This window comes from Capra hircus, chromosome 10, assembly GCF_001704415.2.
Source record: "Capra hircus breed San Clemente chromosome 10, ASM170441v1, whole genome shotgun sequence".
NCBI classification, from domain to species: Eukaryota; Metazoa; Chordata; class Mammalia; order Artiodactyla; family Bovidae; genus Capra; species Capra hircus.
In genome coordinates, this window is record NC_030817.1 from 44,532,188 (window position 1) to 44,549,537 (window position 17,350).

Below are 17,350 nucleotides of genomic sequence, written 5' to 3' on the forward strand. Positions count from 1 at the left end.
TAAGAGATAACCATATAGCAAAAATAATAATAATGTGAGGAAAAAAATGAGCAGTTATCATGAGAAAAAGCATGAGAAAAAATTAGGGGACAAAACCCAAAACACAAGGGATTATGTACATTATGAACAAGCGAGAAATTTAAGACAAGGGCAAACAGCTGTTTTCCATTTATGCCCCTGTTCAGTTCAGTTCAGTCGTTTAGTCGTGTCTGACTCTGTGACCCCTGGATGGCAGCACGCCAGGCTTCCCTGTCCATCACCAACTCCCCAAGCTTGCTCAAACTCATGTCCATCGAGTCAATGATGCCATCCAACAATCTCATCCTCTGTCATCCCCTTCTCCTCCTGCCTTCAATCTTTCCCAGCATCAGGGGCTTTTCAAATAAGTCAGTTCTTCACATCAGGTGGCCAAAGTGTTGGAGTTTCAGCTTCAGCATGAGTCCTTCCAATGAATATTCAGGACTGATCTCCTTTAGGATGGACTGGTTGGATCTCCTTGCTGTCCAATTGACCCTCAAGAGTCTTCTCCAACACCACAGTTCAAAAGCATCAATTCTTCAGCGCTCAGCTTTCTTTATAGTCCAACTCTCACATCCACACATGACTCCTGGAAAAACCATAGCTTTGACTAGACAGACCTTTGTTGGCAAAGTAATATCTCTGCTTTTTAATATGCTATCTAGGTTGGTCATAGCTTTTCTTCCAAAGAGCAAGCATCTTTTAATTTCATGGCTGCAGTCACCATCTGCAGTGATTTTGGAGCCCCTCAAAATAAAGTCTGACACTGTTTCCACTGTTTCCCCATCCATTGACATGAAGTGATGGGACCAGATGCCATGATCTTCGTTTTCTGAATGTTGAGCTTTAAGCCAACTTTTTCACTCTCCTCTTTCACTTTCATCAGGAGGCTCTTTAGTTCTTCACATTCTGCCATAAAGGTGGTGTCATCTGCATATCTGAGGTTATTGATAATTCTCCTGGCAATCTTGATTCCAGCTTGTGCTTCATCCAGTCCAGCATTTCTCATGATGTACTCTGAATATAAATTAAATAAGCAGGGTGACAATATACCCTGTCGGTCAGCCTTAAGGCAGCCACTGTCGGTCAGCCTTAAGGGGTGAATCTGTGCAATTCTGGTACTGCACGTTCTGTTGCAGTAACCCCCGAGGGCACTTGTTTCCATTTTCACGGAACACCTGGAGGAGCCAGATGGAAAAGAAAATGAGGAAAGAGAAAAGAGGGAGAAGGGGAAAAAGGTCCTTCCTGCTTCACAGAAAGAAAGAAGATTAGGAGGAATAAATACAAGGACTTTTTGTGGAAGCTGAAAGATTTATTTAACCTGATTCCTGAATAGACACTGAAATAAGAAAATATTTAATTGTATGGAATATTACTCAGCCACATGAAGGAACAAAGCTGAGTCAGCTGTAGTGAGATGGATGAACCTAGAGTTCTGTCATACACAGTGAAGTAAGTCAGAAAGAGAAAAACAAGTATCATATATTAAGGCATATATGCGGAATCTAGAAAAATGGTACAGATGAACATATGTGCAGGGCAGGAATAGAGGCACAGACATAGAGAATGGGTGTGTGGACCCGGGAGTAGTGAAGGGGAGAGTGGGGCAAACTGGGAGATTAGGATTGACATATATACGTACACTACCACATGTAAGACAGATAAGGAGTGGGAACCTGCTGTGTAGCACAGAGAGCTGAGCTTGGTGCTTTGTGATACTGACCTAAGGGGTAAGATGGGGGGGTGAGTAGGAGGGAGACCCAAGAGGGAGGGGATATATGTACATATATCACTGATTTATTTCATTGTATAGCAGAAACTGATGCAACACTGTAAAGCAATCATACTCCAATAAAAAATATTTAATTATAAATAATACATTGCTTAAAGTTTCCTGCTGTAACTCATATATATATAAAAGACAAATTATGTGACTAACAAGCTAAGTCCTTAGTCCTTCAAATGAGCAACAGTGACTGTACAACATTCTATAATATGACTTCTCAATGAAATTTAAGCTAGAATTTATCAGTGCGTCTAGTCATGGTGTTGTCTGCTTCTTCTTTGATATATCCCATGTTTCCACTAGATCTGAAACACAAGTCAGATATTACTTAGATGCAAAAGTTGCTGGTAATTGCAATTTATTTGCTTTTAGATTTTTGAAACCTTTTCCAAAATTGTGATTATAAGAATAAAGATCATTAGAGAAGCTGTCACCATTTAAAACTGTAATTTAAAAATCTAATATTCCCATTTGCTGAAAAAAACTCAATACACAATTATGAAAACATTGTTTATTTTCTCATTCAGACTTCTGTAGTTTATTTTTACAAAATAGCAGACAAAATTTGCTTTATAGTCATACATATCGAAATATATGTGTATATATATATATAGCACTTAAGTTATAAACACATAGCAAAATAAGCATCACTTAAACAGCAACCATGTTTTTCACATAATTAAGATTTCTCAGGAGATAAACATTGTTTCAGCTTGAATATGTAAATAGTCTTTGAGGCTTTATGTCAGCTAGTATTTACAAAAGCTAGCCTAAAAACTACCACCACCTGCAAAAGTGATGAGCATTAAGACACAGTTTTGCTATCATGCCATAATAAAGACTGAAAATCATAGAAAGCCTGAGGAAACTAGTGACTTCATTGCAACTGCTGTAGCTGGAACTAATTAATTGTGATTTAAAGATGTATGCTGCTGCTGCTGCTGCTGCTGCTGCGTCGTTTCTGTCGTGTCCGACTCTATGCAACCCCATAGACAGCAGCCCACCAGGCTCCCCCGTCCCTGGGATTCTCCAGGCAAGAACACTGAAGTGGCTTGCCATTTCCTTCTCCAATGCATGAAAGTGAAAAGTGAAAACTGAAAGTGAAGTCGCTGAGTCGTGTCCGACTCTTAGCAACCCCACGGACTACAGCCCACCAGACTCCTCCGTCCATGGGATTTTCTAGGAAAGAGTACTGGAGTGGGGTGCCATTTCTATGAGAATCCAAAAGGATGCTTTTGAATCATCTGTTGTTGGTTTCTTTATGATCCAGCCATCTCTTAACCAGGTTAGATTATGCCCCCGATCATCTAACTGTGATAAAGGGAAGCTGTATAGAGACTTTCTTCATCTCTGAAAAAAAAGAAACAGAGCATAAATCAGTGTTGAAAAATTGTACTCAGAAAATACATATATTCATTGTACAACTTAACATCCAGGGTAGGAGTTATATCAATTTATAACATCATGCATGCCTTAAAAGTTGTACAAAATGCAAACACTAAGGTATAATTCATTGTCCTCATTTTACTGCTGTCTCAGTTATTGGAATAAAGAATAGTATTTGTCACATATTTGTATTTGTTTATACTATATAAATTTATATTAAATTATAAATTAATTAAACTCACATTTATATTTGTTTGTATCTTTAATAGCCTACGTCTTTGTCAAAAGGATTTGACGTACCTACAACAAAAGGCATATATATATATATATATATATATATATATATATAAAATAAGATGGGTAAAACAGAAATTAAAAATCAAGACTACGGAAAGGAGAGGGATAAAATATTTTAAGGGCTTCCCAGGTGGCTCAGTGGTAAAGAATCCACCTGCCAAGCAGGTGACTCGGGTTCAATCCATGGGTCAGGAAGATTGCTTGGAGAAGGAAACGGCAACCCACTCCAGTATTTTTGCCTGGGAAATCCATGGACAGAGGAGCCTGGGAGGCTACAGTCCATGGGGTCGCAAAAAAGTTGGACACGACTGAGCAACTAAACAACAACAAAATACATTAACATCAGCAATGGTTAGTTGAACTGAGGACCAGTTTTGGCTGTAAGCTTTCCGGTAGCCAGGGCAAGAAAAGAAAACACAGTAAGTTGTGTCATTCTAGGAACCATAAAGGAAGAAGGAAATCGATTCTATAAGCGAAAGTTTTGCCTTAGTACCAAATTAAAGAACAAAGGGGAAAGTTCACGTAAGACCTTATTTAGGAAACATCTGGTAACCAATAATAGACAATGTCCTTGACAAGTTTCATAAAGAACAGCATTTTACAAGCATTCTCTAGGACATTGCTTTCTCTGATGCTATCAACTAGAGGTCTACTTGGACACTCTCCAGAACTGCTTAGCTGGATAGTTATGCTATTAAAGCAAAGAAGTAAATTTTTATAAATACCACAAACAAAAGTGCTGCAACAGACAATGCTTTATATAGAATGCACTAGCTCTGTTTACATTTATACATTAAAAATGCCTTTCTAGCATTAAAATCTAGTTTTAAAGGCAAAAATAGACAAGTTGACCAAGCAAGGACATCTTAAGAGTAATTTACTCAGCCTCTGACATTTTTCCAGGGTATTTTTACCTGCTCTCTTCTTTCAGTTTCTTGGCTGCCTGTGTTGATAATTTAATCTGCAAGTCCAGCCTCTGCAGGAAATCTCTGGCTGATACTTCCTCAGGCTGCATGGGCTGAACATCCAATTCTTGAGGGCTGGGAGGAGAGACGTCTTCCCCAGACCCTACCAGCTCCTCTTCATGAGAAAAACTATCAACAGTTTCATTTTCTGGAGAATCTACTGAGTTAAGTCCATTAAACAGCAACGGCTTCTCTGATATAACTGGGATGTTCAAAGTTTTCTTCAGAAATATACAATCATTGGTAAATAGTTTATTTGCCCTTTTAATTTGTTCCATCTAAAATGTTAAAAAAAAAAACAGTTACATATAAATAAGTCCAAAAGTAGGGCTTATTACACAACATAAGCTAAAAATATTCATGAGCAAAATATGCTTTCTCTAGATCTGAGATTCTTGATTCCCAGACACCCCCAGTTATTTTAAGAGATGCCAGAAAATTCTCTTTCATAATTTTATAAGAAGAAAGACTAACTTTCCCCCAGTTGTATTATTTCCCTTCTAAGGCAGCTTTTACCAAGCAACTTAAATCCCTGAAGTTAAAAAATGTAGAATATTTAGCAATTATTTAATACATTTCATTCATATTTTAACATTTCTATTATCTGATTTAAACAAACTTCCCAGTGCAGTGATCTTCTTTATGGAGTGCTTCCCATCTCGAGATGGTAAATTTAATGGACACAGAAGGTGGTAAAGGAAGAAAGTACAAAAATTAGGAAGAATGGTATAGGCTGGGACTGCAGTCATTAGGCCTCACGGAAAAGGTGGGGTTCCGATTTTGACTCTTTTGACTTTAGATGGGGGCTTGAAGAATGGGTAGAAGTGGGACAGGTAAGGAAAGAGGTAGGGAGCTCTTTACATGGAGTATCTTATTTTCTCTACCTTATGGATTAGGTACTTGAAAATCCACTTTACAAATAAAAGAAACAAAATAAGGAGATTATATGCCATGGAATCAGCATGCAGTGGGGAGATGCAGAAGCCAGAATTTTACACAGGTTTCCAAACTTCAAACTCTTTCACAGCCTGTGAATTCCTCCAAACCAAAGAAATGGAGATGTAAGGTAGGGATGAAAGGGGAAATGGAATTTGTATATGTTACCTCATTTAATCTTCCTAACAGTTCTGCAATATTATCATCTCCTCTTTTACAAATGGGGAAAGGGAGACTCAAGGGATTGAAGTGGCATGCCTAGGTCCCCAAATGCAGGTAAGTGCAGACAGCATCCTTGGTTGTGCTGGTGCAGAACTGTCAGGCAAGCACCTGCTTAGGTTCATCACACCACACTATCATGCCTCTGCAGACTTCTCCAGCCACCTAGCCTGGGGACTTGCACCATGCTAGTAGGCTCTTTGCATGCACGACACCATCCGATCTTGTGAGATATGTCAACAAGACAGCTTGGAATAACAGCTAAGCACACAGGCTTGGGGATGCGATACATCTGGTTTCAAATCCAGCTTTACCAACACACACTGAACATAAATTTGTTTCTTCTCTCGTTATGCCTATTTCCTTACGTATAAAACAGGTATCATCTACCCTTCACAGGGTAGTTGGAGGGATTAAATGGGAGTTTATACGTAAATATGCATACAGGATAGAGACACAGATGTGAAGCATAGATGTGAAAGGGAGAGACAATTTGGCAGTAAATGGTACTTACTTTCCATTTTCCTATGAAGAAATTAAGGCACGGGAGATGACCGATCTGACCAAGTGTACATGGTTCTGTATAAGCCAGAATTTCTGTCTGACTCTGAAGGCCATACAACACCAAGATTAAAGTACATGACTAATGGAACCCAATTCTAGGATCCTTTAATGCCAAACCGATTGAGTGAAAAAATTAGATTTCTACTTCAAAGAGCCTGAAAAAATAAGTCAAATAAAATACACCCTGTTCTTTCTGCTTTCTAACTATAAGCTGAATCCACAAAATAGCACATTCAATGCTATCTTTTATTATTTGTGTAGGATGGTTGTTTATGTTCTAGTTTCTAGTTAAAGGAGAGAAGGCAAGGGTGAGAAAGAACATATGCAGATACATTTTAGAGACAAAATTAAAATCTCAGAATCATTAAGTGTCTCTGGTCTAGTTTAGGCTTAGATTTGAGGCACTTAAAGAACTTGAAAATGTGTCCAGAGCAGGTTCAGGTATATCCTAGTCTGCCTTTAGGACCTCTTGTTTTCACCACGTCCTCCATCTCTCTTAGTACAAGGGCTTCCGAGGACACTGAGCCCTCTCCTGGCTCCAGGGTAAACACATGACTCATTCCTGCCCTCCGAAGCATCATGCTGCCCAAGCTGTCCTGACAGGTCACAGTCCCACCTCAGAACAATTCAGAGATGCAAGGAGACTTCTGCTGGGTTTGGAGGTGAAGGACTTCTATTTTCCCTTCGGGAAAGAGATGGGTCTGGAGCTGCTGGCGGCCATCCTTTTACCACAAGGAACTTAACTACAAGGTCACCTTGGAGGAGATCGAGCACTGAACCAAAGCCTGAAGCCCAAATACCCTCATGCCCTTCAGTTCCAGTAATAAGCCAGTAAATGCCACATTTTGGGGTATTTTGTTTTGGTGTTTTTTTTTTTTTGCTTAGTTCAATTTGAGTTTTCTGTCACTTATAAATGCAAGAACTCTCATTGATACAGCACCCTTTGAAATCCTTATTGGCAGAGGCCTACAATTGCTAATAGTCACTGTGACCTGGAAATAATGATAGAAGACAGAAACAGCTGGGAACACCAGGATCTGGTTGTTGAGGATGGGCTGGGAACATCAACCATAAACTGTGAATTCCCTCAGGACTAGACCTGTTATTTCTACAGCTTCCCAGGTCGAGCAAAGATATATACACTAAGTGCTTAGGATGGATGGATTAATAATTAACATAGGTCAGAGAAATTGGAGGAGGAAATGGCAACCCACTCCCATGTCCTTGCCTAGAGAATTCCATAGGCAGAGGAGCCTGGTGGGTTACAGTCCATGGGGCCACAAAAAGTTGGACATGACTAACCATGCACGCACGTGTGCAGAGAAATAGGCCTAAAAGATGAACCCAGAGAAGTAACCAGAAAGCAGTAGTAAGTTACCTATTGTGTTGGTTTTTCCCCCTTTAAACTCACCCTCAGCTTCCAATCCATACCCTAGTCTTCTTGAGCCTGTTCTGACCCCAGCAGGCTGACCTCATCAGAACTGCACTTCCCAAGGCCCCTTGTTCTTGAAATTCCAGTCGGTGTTCCAAAAGAAGGCCACCGGCAGCATGGCCACACCATGGCTCTGGTGCCTGCATCCCTCTGTGGCAGAGTTCCTGCCTGGAGCCCCGTTGTCCACTCCTCCCACTCTCCTCAGTTTCGGGTACCACACTCCTTCCCCCGGCCCTCAGGCCTGGGAGTAGTGTCTCCCTGCTGTTGCTCGTCTTCACCATCCCTTAATCCTATTCCCACTTCTACAAATGTCTCTGCATTAAACCCTCAAGGGCCACACCCTTGGAGTGCGCTAAGAAAGCTAAGTTGCTCAGTTGTGTCCGACTCTTTGCAACCCCATGGACTGTAGCTCACCAGGCTCCTCCGTCCATGGGATTCTCCAGGCAAGAATACTGGAGTGGGTTGCCATTTCCTTCTCCAGGGGATCTTCCTGACCCAGGGATCGAACCCAGGTCTCCCGCATTGCAGGCAGACGCTTTAACCTCTGAGCCACCAGGGAAGCCCTGGAGTGCGCTAGCTGTAGTCTTTGGGGACCCTGATATATCTATCACTTAGAGCAAGAAAGGCCATCACAGCCTTTCTTGCAAGGGGCCGATGACAGGAAGCACAAGACAAGGGACTGAGTCCACAGCTGGGTAAAGCCAGGGAGTCCCCAGGGAGTGAGGGCGGGGCCCCAGCTCTCATGCATGCCACTGTACCATTGATGTAACAATAGAACTGCCTCTTCTAACAAGTCTATGAGCTTCTCCAGGTCAGAGACTGCTTCACCTCCATTTCAGCATTGCCAGCAAGTATTCAAGTTATATGCTGAGTCTGATGAGCTAGATTCTAGGATGACACACAGATGCCAGCATTAAGAACATCAGCAATATCCACAGTTGGCATCAAGGTGGGAACCAATCTAAGGACGGGCAGATTTGAAACTGAAGGTGAAAACAGGTAAATGAGGTTAATATAAGGGTGCAAGCAGAAACAAGGGCTCTGGCTTTACCATTTTATAATCATTCCCTATGTTTGTTTTCTTTTCTGTAAATTAAGGAAAATAATAGTACTTTCTATATAATATGATTATTATGACAATTAAATGGGTTAATTCATGTAAAACATTTACAACAATGCATGGCACACAGAAGCACTTAAAAATGCTAGCAACTATCATTAAATTTGGTTAAAAGTGAGAAAGCAACAAGTAAGGGCAGATCCTAACATGTATTCAGCAAATGAAAAGGAGGTAGGAATTTTCTCTCAATAAAAAATAATTCTCCCACAAAGTAAAAATATATGAAGAAAATTTCATATAAACAATCCCAGATGAATAACATGTTGTCACTGCCCCGACGTAACAGCATTAAGATTTTTTCTTTTTAAAAGCTACTTAATTTGATCTTAACTTGTTCTTTTTTTACAAGTATAGGCTCCAAACTCTGTAACCAATAATAAAGTTAAGGAATGAAACCAGCCATGCAAAAAGTCAGGGGAAACAAAAAAGGATTCTTGCCAGAGAGAGTAGTTACAAGGCCCCAGCTGAAATTTCATGGCTGAAATGTAGAGAGCAAAGAGCAAGCTGTAGGTCACTCATATAATAAATAAAATTTGGATTTTGTTTTAAATGTAATGGGAAGCCATTGGAGGGTGTGTGGAGGAAGTGAGTGGAATGATTTGAAGATCATCCCACTTTATGGAAAATGGATTGGTAAGAAAGAGGCGTTAGTTGAAACAGGAAGCCCAGTTATAGAAGAAACTGTAGCATAGACAAGGGATATAAATAATCCCAAACAGTGAAATATTTTAATTTGCTTTGGAATGTTTTACACTTTCATCTGAACTTAGATGGGTCTAAGGTTCTTGGAATTTCACCTCACATAAAACTAAGAAAAGTCACGATCCAATCCAAGGAAGAGCTAAAACACTCTACACCTTACCCACCTGCCCTCCTTCAGTATTTCCAACTATCCAACGAGTGCCGAAAATAGAAAGTGTGACCTTTTCAGAGTAATGCAGAACAACCCTTTGTTTCCTGAGGGCAGATGACTAGGAGGGGGAGATACAGCAGCCAAATGTTTTCATTTTAAAAGTCTTTCCTAATCAGGACTGAGTAGCGTGACTCAGTGAAATTTACCATCTGCTCACTAAGAAACAGATTATGAAATAATCGAGTAAGAGCTGACAGGACAGCCCCAAGGACCACTGTGGTGAAATCAGATGGAACACATCCATTAACAACTTGTTTAAAATGACCCCCCTGTAAATACACGGTGCAAAGGTGAATTCACAAAATGTCTCCCGAAAAGTGATCTCAATAGCTGCTGTTAGGCCTGAACAAGAACTCTCCCCAAAGGCTATTTTAGGTCAGCTTCATCAGGCCATCTACCTAACTGGAGAGGCAATATTCAAAGTTTCTTTTTCTTCCTCTCCATTCATTTAAAAGAAAAAAAAAAAAAACCTTCCCAAAACATTTCAGGATACATAATAAACATGTAACACAGCACTGTATCATTTATGGAATATTTTCATATACACTCAACTCTCATTTGATTATTATTATCATTATAGGAAAACAAGACTTAAATGTTAAAGGATTCTCTCAAGATCATTTCCTAGTGAGTGCTGGATTCAACCTCCTCACCTGGCTGTCTCCTATTAAATTCTAAGGGTTGGTGATGATCAGACTTCTCCTTTGCCATGTGCTAATAAGGAAAAGAATTTTTTTCTTCTCCATGTTATCTCAGAAGAATATATGAGATCCCACTTATGAAATGTCCAGAAAAGGCAAACCTAGAGATTAGAAAGCAGACTCATGGTTATCTGGGATGACGGAAAGGAACAGAGAGTAAGGGATCCTTGCAAGGTGATGGAAATGTTCTAAAATTGGACTGTGGTGATGGCTGGAAGGCCAGAGGCAGATGGGCCCCCCAGAGTAAAGCAATTGGAGATTCATTCTCTACTGATGGAAACTCAAGACAAGAATAGCAGGACAATTAAGAGGAGGAGGCTGGGCCCTGCTCAGACCACATATTTCTCGAAGTCAGGCGACTTCCCTGACCATACATGCACAGAAAGGCTCCTTGGAGGCCAGAGGAGAATTCTGTCAAGGGCTGCTCTTCCCAGACGCCTTTTAGGTAGAATCCATCCTAGCTAACAGATGTGTGCACACACGTGGGTGGATCCTGAGATACACCAAATATGGACTGTGAACCAGGCAGATAAAAATGATTGGCTAAAGGAAAACTGGAGAAAAGGCCCCCCAAAATAATTCAAACTGTCACGAGGGCACAACTCAGGGACACTCCCTCTGAATCTGCCCATGTGTCTATCCACACACACTGTACTCTTTTTTCCCTCCTAGTAAATACTTTACTTGCCTCAGTACTTTCTGTCTTCGTGGAAATTCTTTTCTGCAAAGCCGAAGGGTCAGGGCCCTTGTCACTGACCACTGGTCTAGTAGCTAAGATCTGGTGCCTTCACTGCTGTGACCCGGCCTCAATCTCTGACTGGGAACCTAAGCCCCACCCAAGCCACTGCAGCCTGAGGCCACCCAAGATCAGCTGCACAACTCTTGAAAAATCCTTGAATTATGCACTTAGGATGGGTGAATTCTACAGCATATAAATTATACTTTGATAAAGTTGCTTTTAAATAAAGAAGGCATGAGAATCTATTAAACTCTAAAGCTACTAAGGGCTACCTTAGTACCATACCTCTTACAACAGGCAATACTATTTATTTATGGTTCTCTCCCCTTTGACCAGCAAAGTCAACAGTTTCCAGTAACAGCAGAAGGGGCTAAAGTTCTAAACATAAAAGATTTACATACACTTACATTTCTAACTAACCACTCTTGTTCCCCCTAAAATGAAAATCATTTCACCTTTTCTCAGCAAGGTGACTTCTGATAGGAGAAGTGTGAAAAAGCAAGTGGGCTCAACAGCTCATTGGAAGGCAAAGAGAAGACCCTAGGAAAAAATCTGGACAGGAAGTGACTGGACACAGAGATGGGGGTTGGCACAACTGTCTGGAGAGGGTAGAGGTCAGGGAAGCTGTGAGGGGGTAAACAAAAAAGACAAAGTGTGTGCAAATAATAGCTTCCCTTGCTGCCTCTCACTCACTTTCTAGTTACACACAGGGCTTCTAAACAAAAAGTTCCCAGCAGCTGCCCGATTGGTCAGTTCCCTCCACAGGCTTGCCCCCCGTGAAAGGAACTGGCATCACCGAGAAAGCTGTAGCAAAATATAGAATACTGGGTTAGGGGAAGGGACTTAATGTCTCAGTGGAGATAAGCACAGCCCGGGAAATTCCAGCCCCAGCAAGTCTGTCTGAGATCTGAACTATATTTAATAGCTTCTCAGTTCATCCCCAGTACTTTCAGTTTCCCTCACTGAGGTCTTCCATGGCCACACCATTTAAAATTGCAGCCACAGCCACCAGCCTAATCTCCTTTCCCTGCTTAATTTTTTTTTTCATTTTGCTTGTCAGTATCTGACATATAATATACTTTGTTTACTTACTGTCTCCACTGCCTAAAATATAAGCTCCATGAGGATAAGAACTTTTAGTTATTCACTAGTGTATCACCAGAAAGGTAGAAGCTGGAGGGAAAAAAAAAAAAAGAAAAATCTGATGAATGATAAACACTGTTGAGAAAGCGAAACAGGAAAGAGAGGAAGGGCACTGGGGTGAAGGAAGGTTGCAATTTGACATGGAGTGGTCTGGAAGGCCTCAAGGAGGAGATATTTAAACAAAGACTTGAAGGCAGTGGGAAAGCAGGTCACAAAGCCAGTATCAGCCACATGATCTGCAGGTCCCAAGGTGGCTTAGCTGGTAAAGAATTCCCCTGCAATGCAGGAAACATGGGTTCGATTCCTGCATTGGGAAGATCCCCTGGAGAAGGAAATGGCATGCCAGTATTCTTGCCTGGAGAATCCCATGGACTGAGGAGTCTAGCAGACCACAGTCCACAGAGTCACGAAGAGTCTGACACGACTGAAGTGATTGCACACGCACGCACAAGGAAAGGGAAAATGTGGGGCCACTGTTAACAAATTATTAAACATTTACAGGCAGCAACAGCAGAGCATTAACTGCAGGATTCCTCTAAGCGTGGGGTTTATGTGATTGCACAGCTCCCCCAGCTATGACATGGCCCTGCACACAGCTATCAGGGAAAGTGCTCCCCACAGATGGATGGAACAGCAAGTTCAAAGATCCCAAGAAGGGACAGTGCATTTTGAATGAGAAAAGGGGCCATGCTTATAAAACAGGAACATTCCTGGGCTCCTTTACTGGATATTCGGATCCAGTAGGTTGGAGGTAAGCTCGAAATCTCCAATTTCTCATCACCTACTCCTTTAAGCAATTTAATTTAAATATGATGTGGGTGATCTTGGCAATCAATATAAGAAACTTAACTAACTCAACTTCTTTCTGTTTAATTGAGGAACGAAAAACCTTTCTGCCTTTTTAACTTCCACATAAAACCAATTTTTAATGAGTAAATCCAATTAACATCTGTAGTTAATAACTTCAATAATATCACTTCACTGTTATGGTGAGCATCTGCACTTTTACTAGTTCTGTATAAACAGTGGGAAGAGTCTCTAAAAATTTCATCAACTGGAGTTCAAACTCCAAAGTAAATGAGAACCATTGGCACTCAACCAAGAGGGAGGGTTTCTCAGGGAATATGTGGATGAATTTCTAGATGGGAGTGGGGGGCAGTGCTAGTGGCATTTACTGGGCAGAGAACAGAGATGCTGCTAAACATCCTACAATGCACAGAACAGTTCCCTGAGACAAAGAATTATCCAGTCCCTAGTCTATAGGGGTGCAGTTGAGAAACACTAAAATAGATTGTGGTTACAGATTATAGTTCCCAATTCACTATATTTGAGCTTAACATCATAAAATTAAGTCTTTATAAGGTAATGAAAAATCTGACTTACACTTTAATGAGAAGGGATAATAAAGTTATCAAGAACAGGATCTACATCAGCGAAAATAGGGATTAGATAGCATTTGATCAAAGGTGGAGAACTGCAGTGAACAGATGTTCAGGAGCTCTGAGAAACCCAAATGGAATCATGGAGGGCAATGAGGACCAGAGAGACTGCTGTGGGTAGGGGCCAGGGAAATGACACTCTCTGGATATCATGGATTCCTAGGTACAGTGAGCCTGGCCTAGTACTGAATAGAAAAGATGCACAGAAACCACAGAGAAAAGACCGTCCTTCTGGAGGAATCAAAATGAGAAAGACTTGATACGACTAGGATAAAAATAAGGATGGAAATCAAAAGTAATACCTAGAGCAAAGCAAATGCTTTATCACTGTGCTAATTCAAGCTAACCTCAATGAATAAGCATTGGAATATTGGAATGGAATACTGGAAAATATCTTTACCTCTCATCTGTAAAAAGGAGATTAATTACACCTATCTCCAGGCCTTAGTGGGAAAATCAAACTGAGTGAGAACAAGATGGTCCAGGACAAATGCAATGCCTGGCACACAGCAGGCACTCAACAGAAGGTGTAGCCACCGATAACTTCCTAACTGCTTCTTCTGGCTTTGACTCAAACCAGTCCCCATGAATGCAAATATAAGGACTGAAGTTCTATGTTCACATTTAGAAACTCCCAAGCGGACGGAATAGGACAAACCATGGCATGAAATCCTCAGTTCATGTCTTCACAGCAAGATCCCTGCTCTCAAACTGTTTAAATGACAGTAGGACCTGCCAGGTAAACACACACCAGCTTGGGTGTGCAAAGGAGATGACTCAGTCTCTTGTCACTGGTGAAGAGCCAGAAAGAGTTTCACTTGCAGAGAAAGATAAAGACAAGATCACCTTTCTTGCTATTGCTGTCTAGGGTGCTTCAGGGAAGAACATTGAAAACTGATATAGAACTCATATGTAAAAAAGCTACCACATAATTCAGAGTTAATTATAAGTAATTTTAATGAAAAATATGCTCCCTCAGGTTTCCATGTTCTTCCCAGAGGTGTAATGCAATAGGCCCAAGGCACAGGCACACCCGCACTTATAAATTTATAATAAACACAGCTCTCCAGCTCACCTGGACCACATTCTTGGCCGCTGCTTAGCGACAGGTGTCACATTCACAGTTGCCAGTGAGCCCAGGAGTGTAATTTCACTTCTAAATAAAGAAGCATAATCAATAGAACTAGAACCATCCGGCGGGAACAACTGTACCCTTCCTGACTCATCATAGTGCTTGTTTACCCAGAAAACAAAATTCTCTGCCCAAATCCACACATTAGTTCGGCATTCAGGAAATATTACATAGCAGTATGACCCGGAATGAAAATCGGGCGAATCTGGGTCCGGGTGGTGCCGATGCCCTGGTCCTCTTTGGCCTGCCTCACGCGGCGGATCCTATCCGAGTGTGGGCAGGGCATCGGGAACTCGATGCGCCCACCCGGGAGAGCCTTCCGTCGCTGTCCCTGCAGCGCGCGCTGGGCGAGCGGCTCGAGGCCGAGCCGCCGGGGGCCGCGGGCTGCTCCTCGATGCCCGGCTCCTCGCGCGCCCCGCCCCGAGCCGCTGCGCCCCCGCCCGCGGCCGCCAGCCCTGCTCACCGAGACTCCGTACTTGAGCGCGATGCCCTGCAGCGTGTCGCCGGCGCGGACCCGGTGCTCCACATGGCGCTCGATGACGCCGGCGCCCAGCGGCGCCCGCACGCTGGCCGTGCTACCGTACGAGCGGGTCTTGGTGCGTGCCAGGCTCAGCGACTGCTCGGCCTCCTCAGCCTCGGAGCCCGAACGCGAGTGCGGCGGCGGCGGCGAGGGGGCCGAGGGCCGGGGCGCACGGGGGCCACCTGCCCGCAGGGACGGAGCGGGCGAGGAATCCGCCATGGGTCCTGCGGAGGCCGCCGGGTCGGGAAGCTCGCCAAAGGGGCGGCGCCTCGTCCGCCGCCACCCCCTCTTCCTCCTCACAGGGGCTGCGGAGGGCCGTTCCGCTGGGGCGGCGGGCTGGAGGCCCCGGTGGGAAGATGCGGGCCCGCCATGGCGGCCGCCCGCTCCTCCGCGTCCGCCTTTCCAGGCGCGCCTGCAGGAGGGAGAGCGAAACGAGCTCCAGCTGCTGCCCCGCGGACCGCTCGGCTCCACCCTGCCCACCCGGCTGGCCCCGCGGTGCGACAGGCGGAGAGCGCTAAGGCTCCTGGCAGTGTAGCCACTGGGGCCCCATGGACGCCCTCGGTCCCGGGGTGGAATCCCGCGCCGGGCCGACAGAGCCCCACTCTGCCCAAAGCAAAACACCAAAGCTTTGCTCTGCTCCTTTATTGATTCCACAGCAGGCTTCAGCTTTCTTATATCTTCAACTTCTCCCAGCCCCCCCATTACCACAGGACCTCACAGAAAAATTAAGAGCATTAAACATAAATAATTTCTCCAGGCCCGTCTCAGCCTTTCAGGGTCCGGCGCCCTCAACGCTCCGGGGAGGATAGTGCTTCTAAGGCCTGGTGTGACCTCTAAACCCTTCACTCGCTTTGGTTTCACTCTTCATTGCACACCAGTGCCAATTTTAGTCTTGCGCTGCTTTGCAAGTGTGCCTAGCTCAGTCCATTCTCTTGGCACACTACTTAGAATTTACTACCTGTCCCCAGTTTTTTCTTACCATTTTCCTCCTTAATACCCTGAAATCTTACTCCCCAAAGTTTTATCATTAACTTCACCAATGGCTTCTTATCTGTATTCTTTATCTGAACACCCTCTCCTCAACTTTCTGCCTTCTGATGGTATTCTACAGAGTGGGTGGACGTTTATTAGAATCTAGCACTCGGGATTCTGTTGTACTCTGGACAGCTCTTCAAGAGGAGGTACCCTATGGGCAGATTAGGAGACTGGAGATTTGATTCATTGGCTGAAGTTTCGATATGTGGCTGTGCTGGACAGAGACAAAGGAACTAGAGATCAGGAGACAGGATAAGAGATGGAGAGGAACAAGTGGTCCCCGAATCACCATCCCACTCAAAAATTCTTCAGTAGTTTCCTACCGACAACAGTATATAACTCACACTGGCACTCAACTCCTTTTTTCCATTTTTATTGTTCACGCTCCGGCCATACCCCATCCACAAGTCATCCTGCAAACTCCATATGCTCCCGCCAGACAGAAGCACTTGAACTTGCCCCTCCTTCTTACCTTCAGGCCTGGCATATGCTATACCCTATGCTTGTAACCCTTCTCCAGTCTCTCTGTTTACATTTAAGAAAAATTTAAGGTCCATCCCAAATAATACATCCCAAAATGAGATCTTTCCGGATTCTTCCCACCTGTACCTGTCCCCCAAATGCCCACTTGTTATTGTTTCTCCACTGAACTCCAAGGTGGTGTGTACCTCTTGCTTAGCATTTAACTTGCGTTTTGTGTCCTGCTGTGCTACTGCTGCTAAGTCGCTTCAGTCAGGTCCGACTCTGCGTGACCGCATAGACGGCAGCCCACCAGTCTCCCCCATCCCTGGGATTCTCCAGGGAAGAACACTGGAGTGGGTTGCTATTTCCTTCTCCAATGCCTACACTTGTCTTATTTCTTCTATACATACTCTTGAGAGGTAAAACTAGATCTTATTTATCCTTTTCAACTTCAGCAGTGTGTACTTAGCTCAGTGCCTTGAATAAAGCATCAAAAGTATTGATAGTTGAATTGAGGTGTAGTAAAAAGATCCTGAAAGCTCT

The 17,350-nt window shown here is 43.2% G+C and overlaps 1 protein-coding gene across 3 annotated transcripts; it reads right to left on the reverse strand.

Moving 5' to 3' along the window:
- LYSMD2 (LysM domain containing 2) lies at nucleotides 2,149–15,793 on the reverse strand. 3 transcript variants are annotated; one of them, XM_018054199.1, is made up of 3 exons: nucleotides 15,254–15,793; nucleotides 4,402–4,730; nucleotides 2,149–3,154 (listed from the first exon to the last, which is right to left on the reverse strand). In XM_018054199.1, exons 1-3 carry the CDS (start codon nucleotides 15,527–15,529, stop codon nucleotides 3,112–3,114), a joined length of 648 nt encoding a protein of 215 aa, XP_017909688.1. In that variant the 5' UTR covers nucleotides 15,530–15,793; the 3' UTR covers nucleotides 2,149–3,111. The 3 variants fall into 3 exon arrangements, with proteins under 3 accessions (XP_017909688.1, XP_017909689.1, XP_005685827.2); XM_018054200.1 differs by having other exon boundaries at nucleotides 15,267–15,377; XM_005685770.3 differs by lacking the exon at nucleotides 15,254–15,793 and adding an exon at nucleotides 14,734–14,828.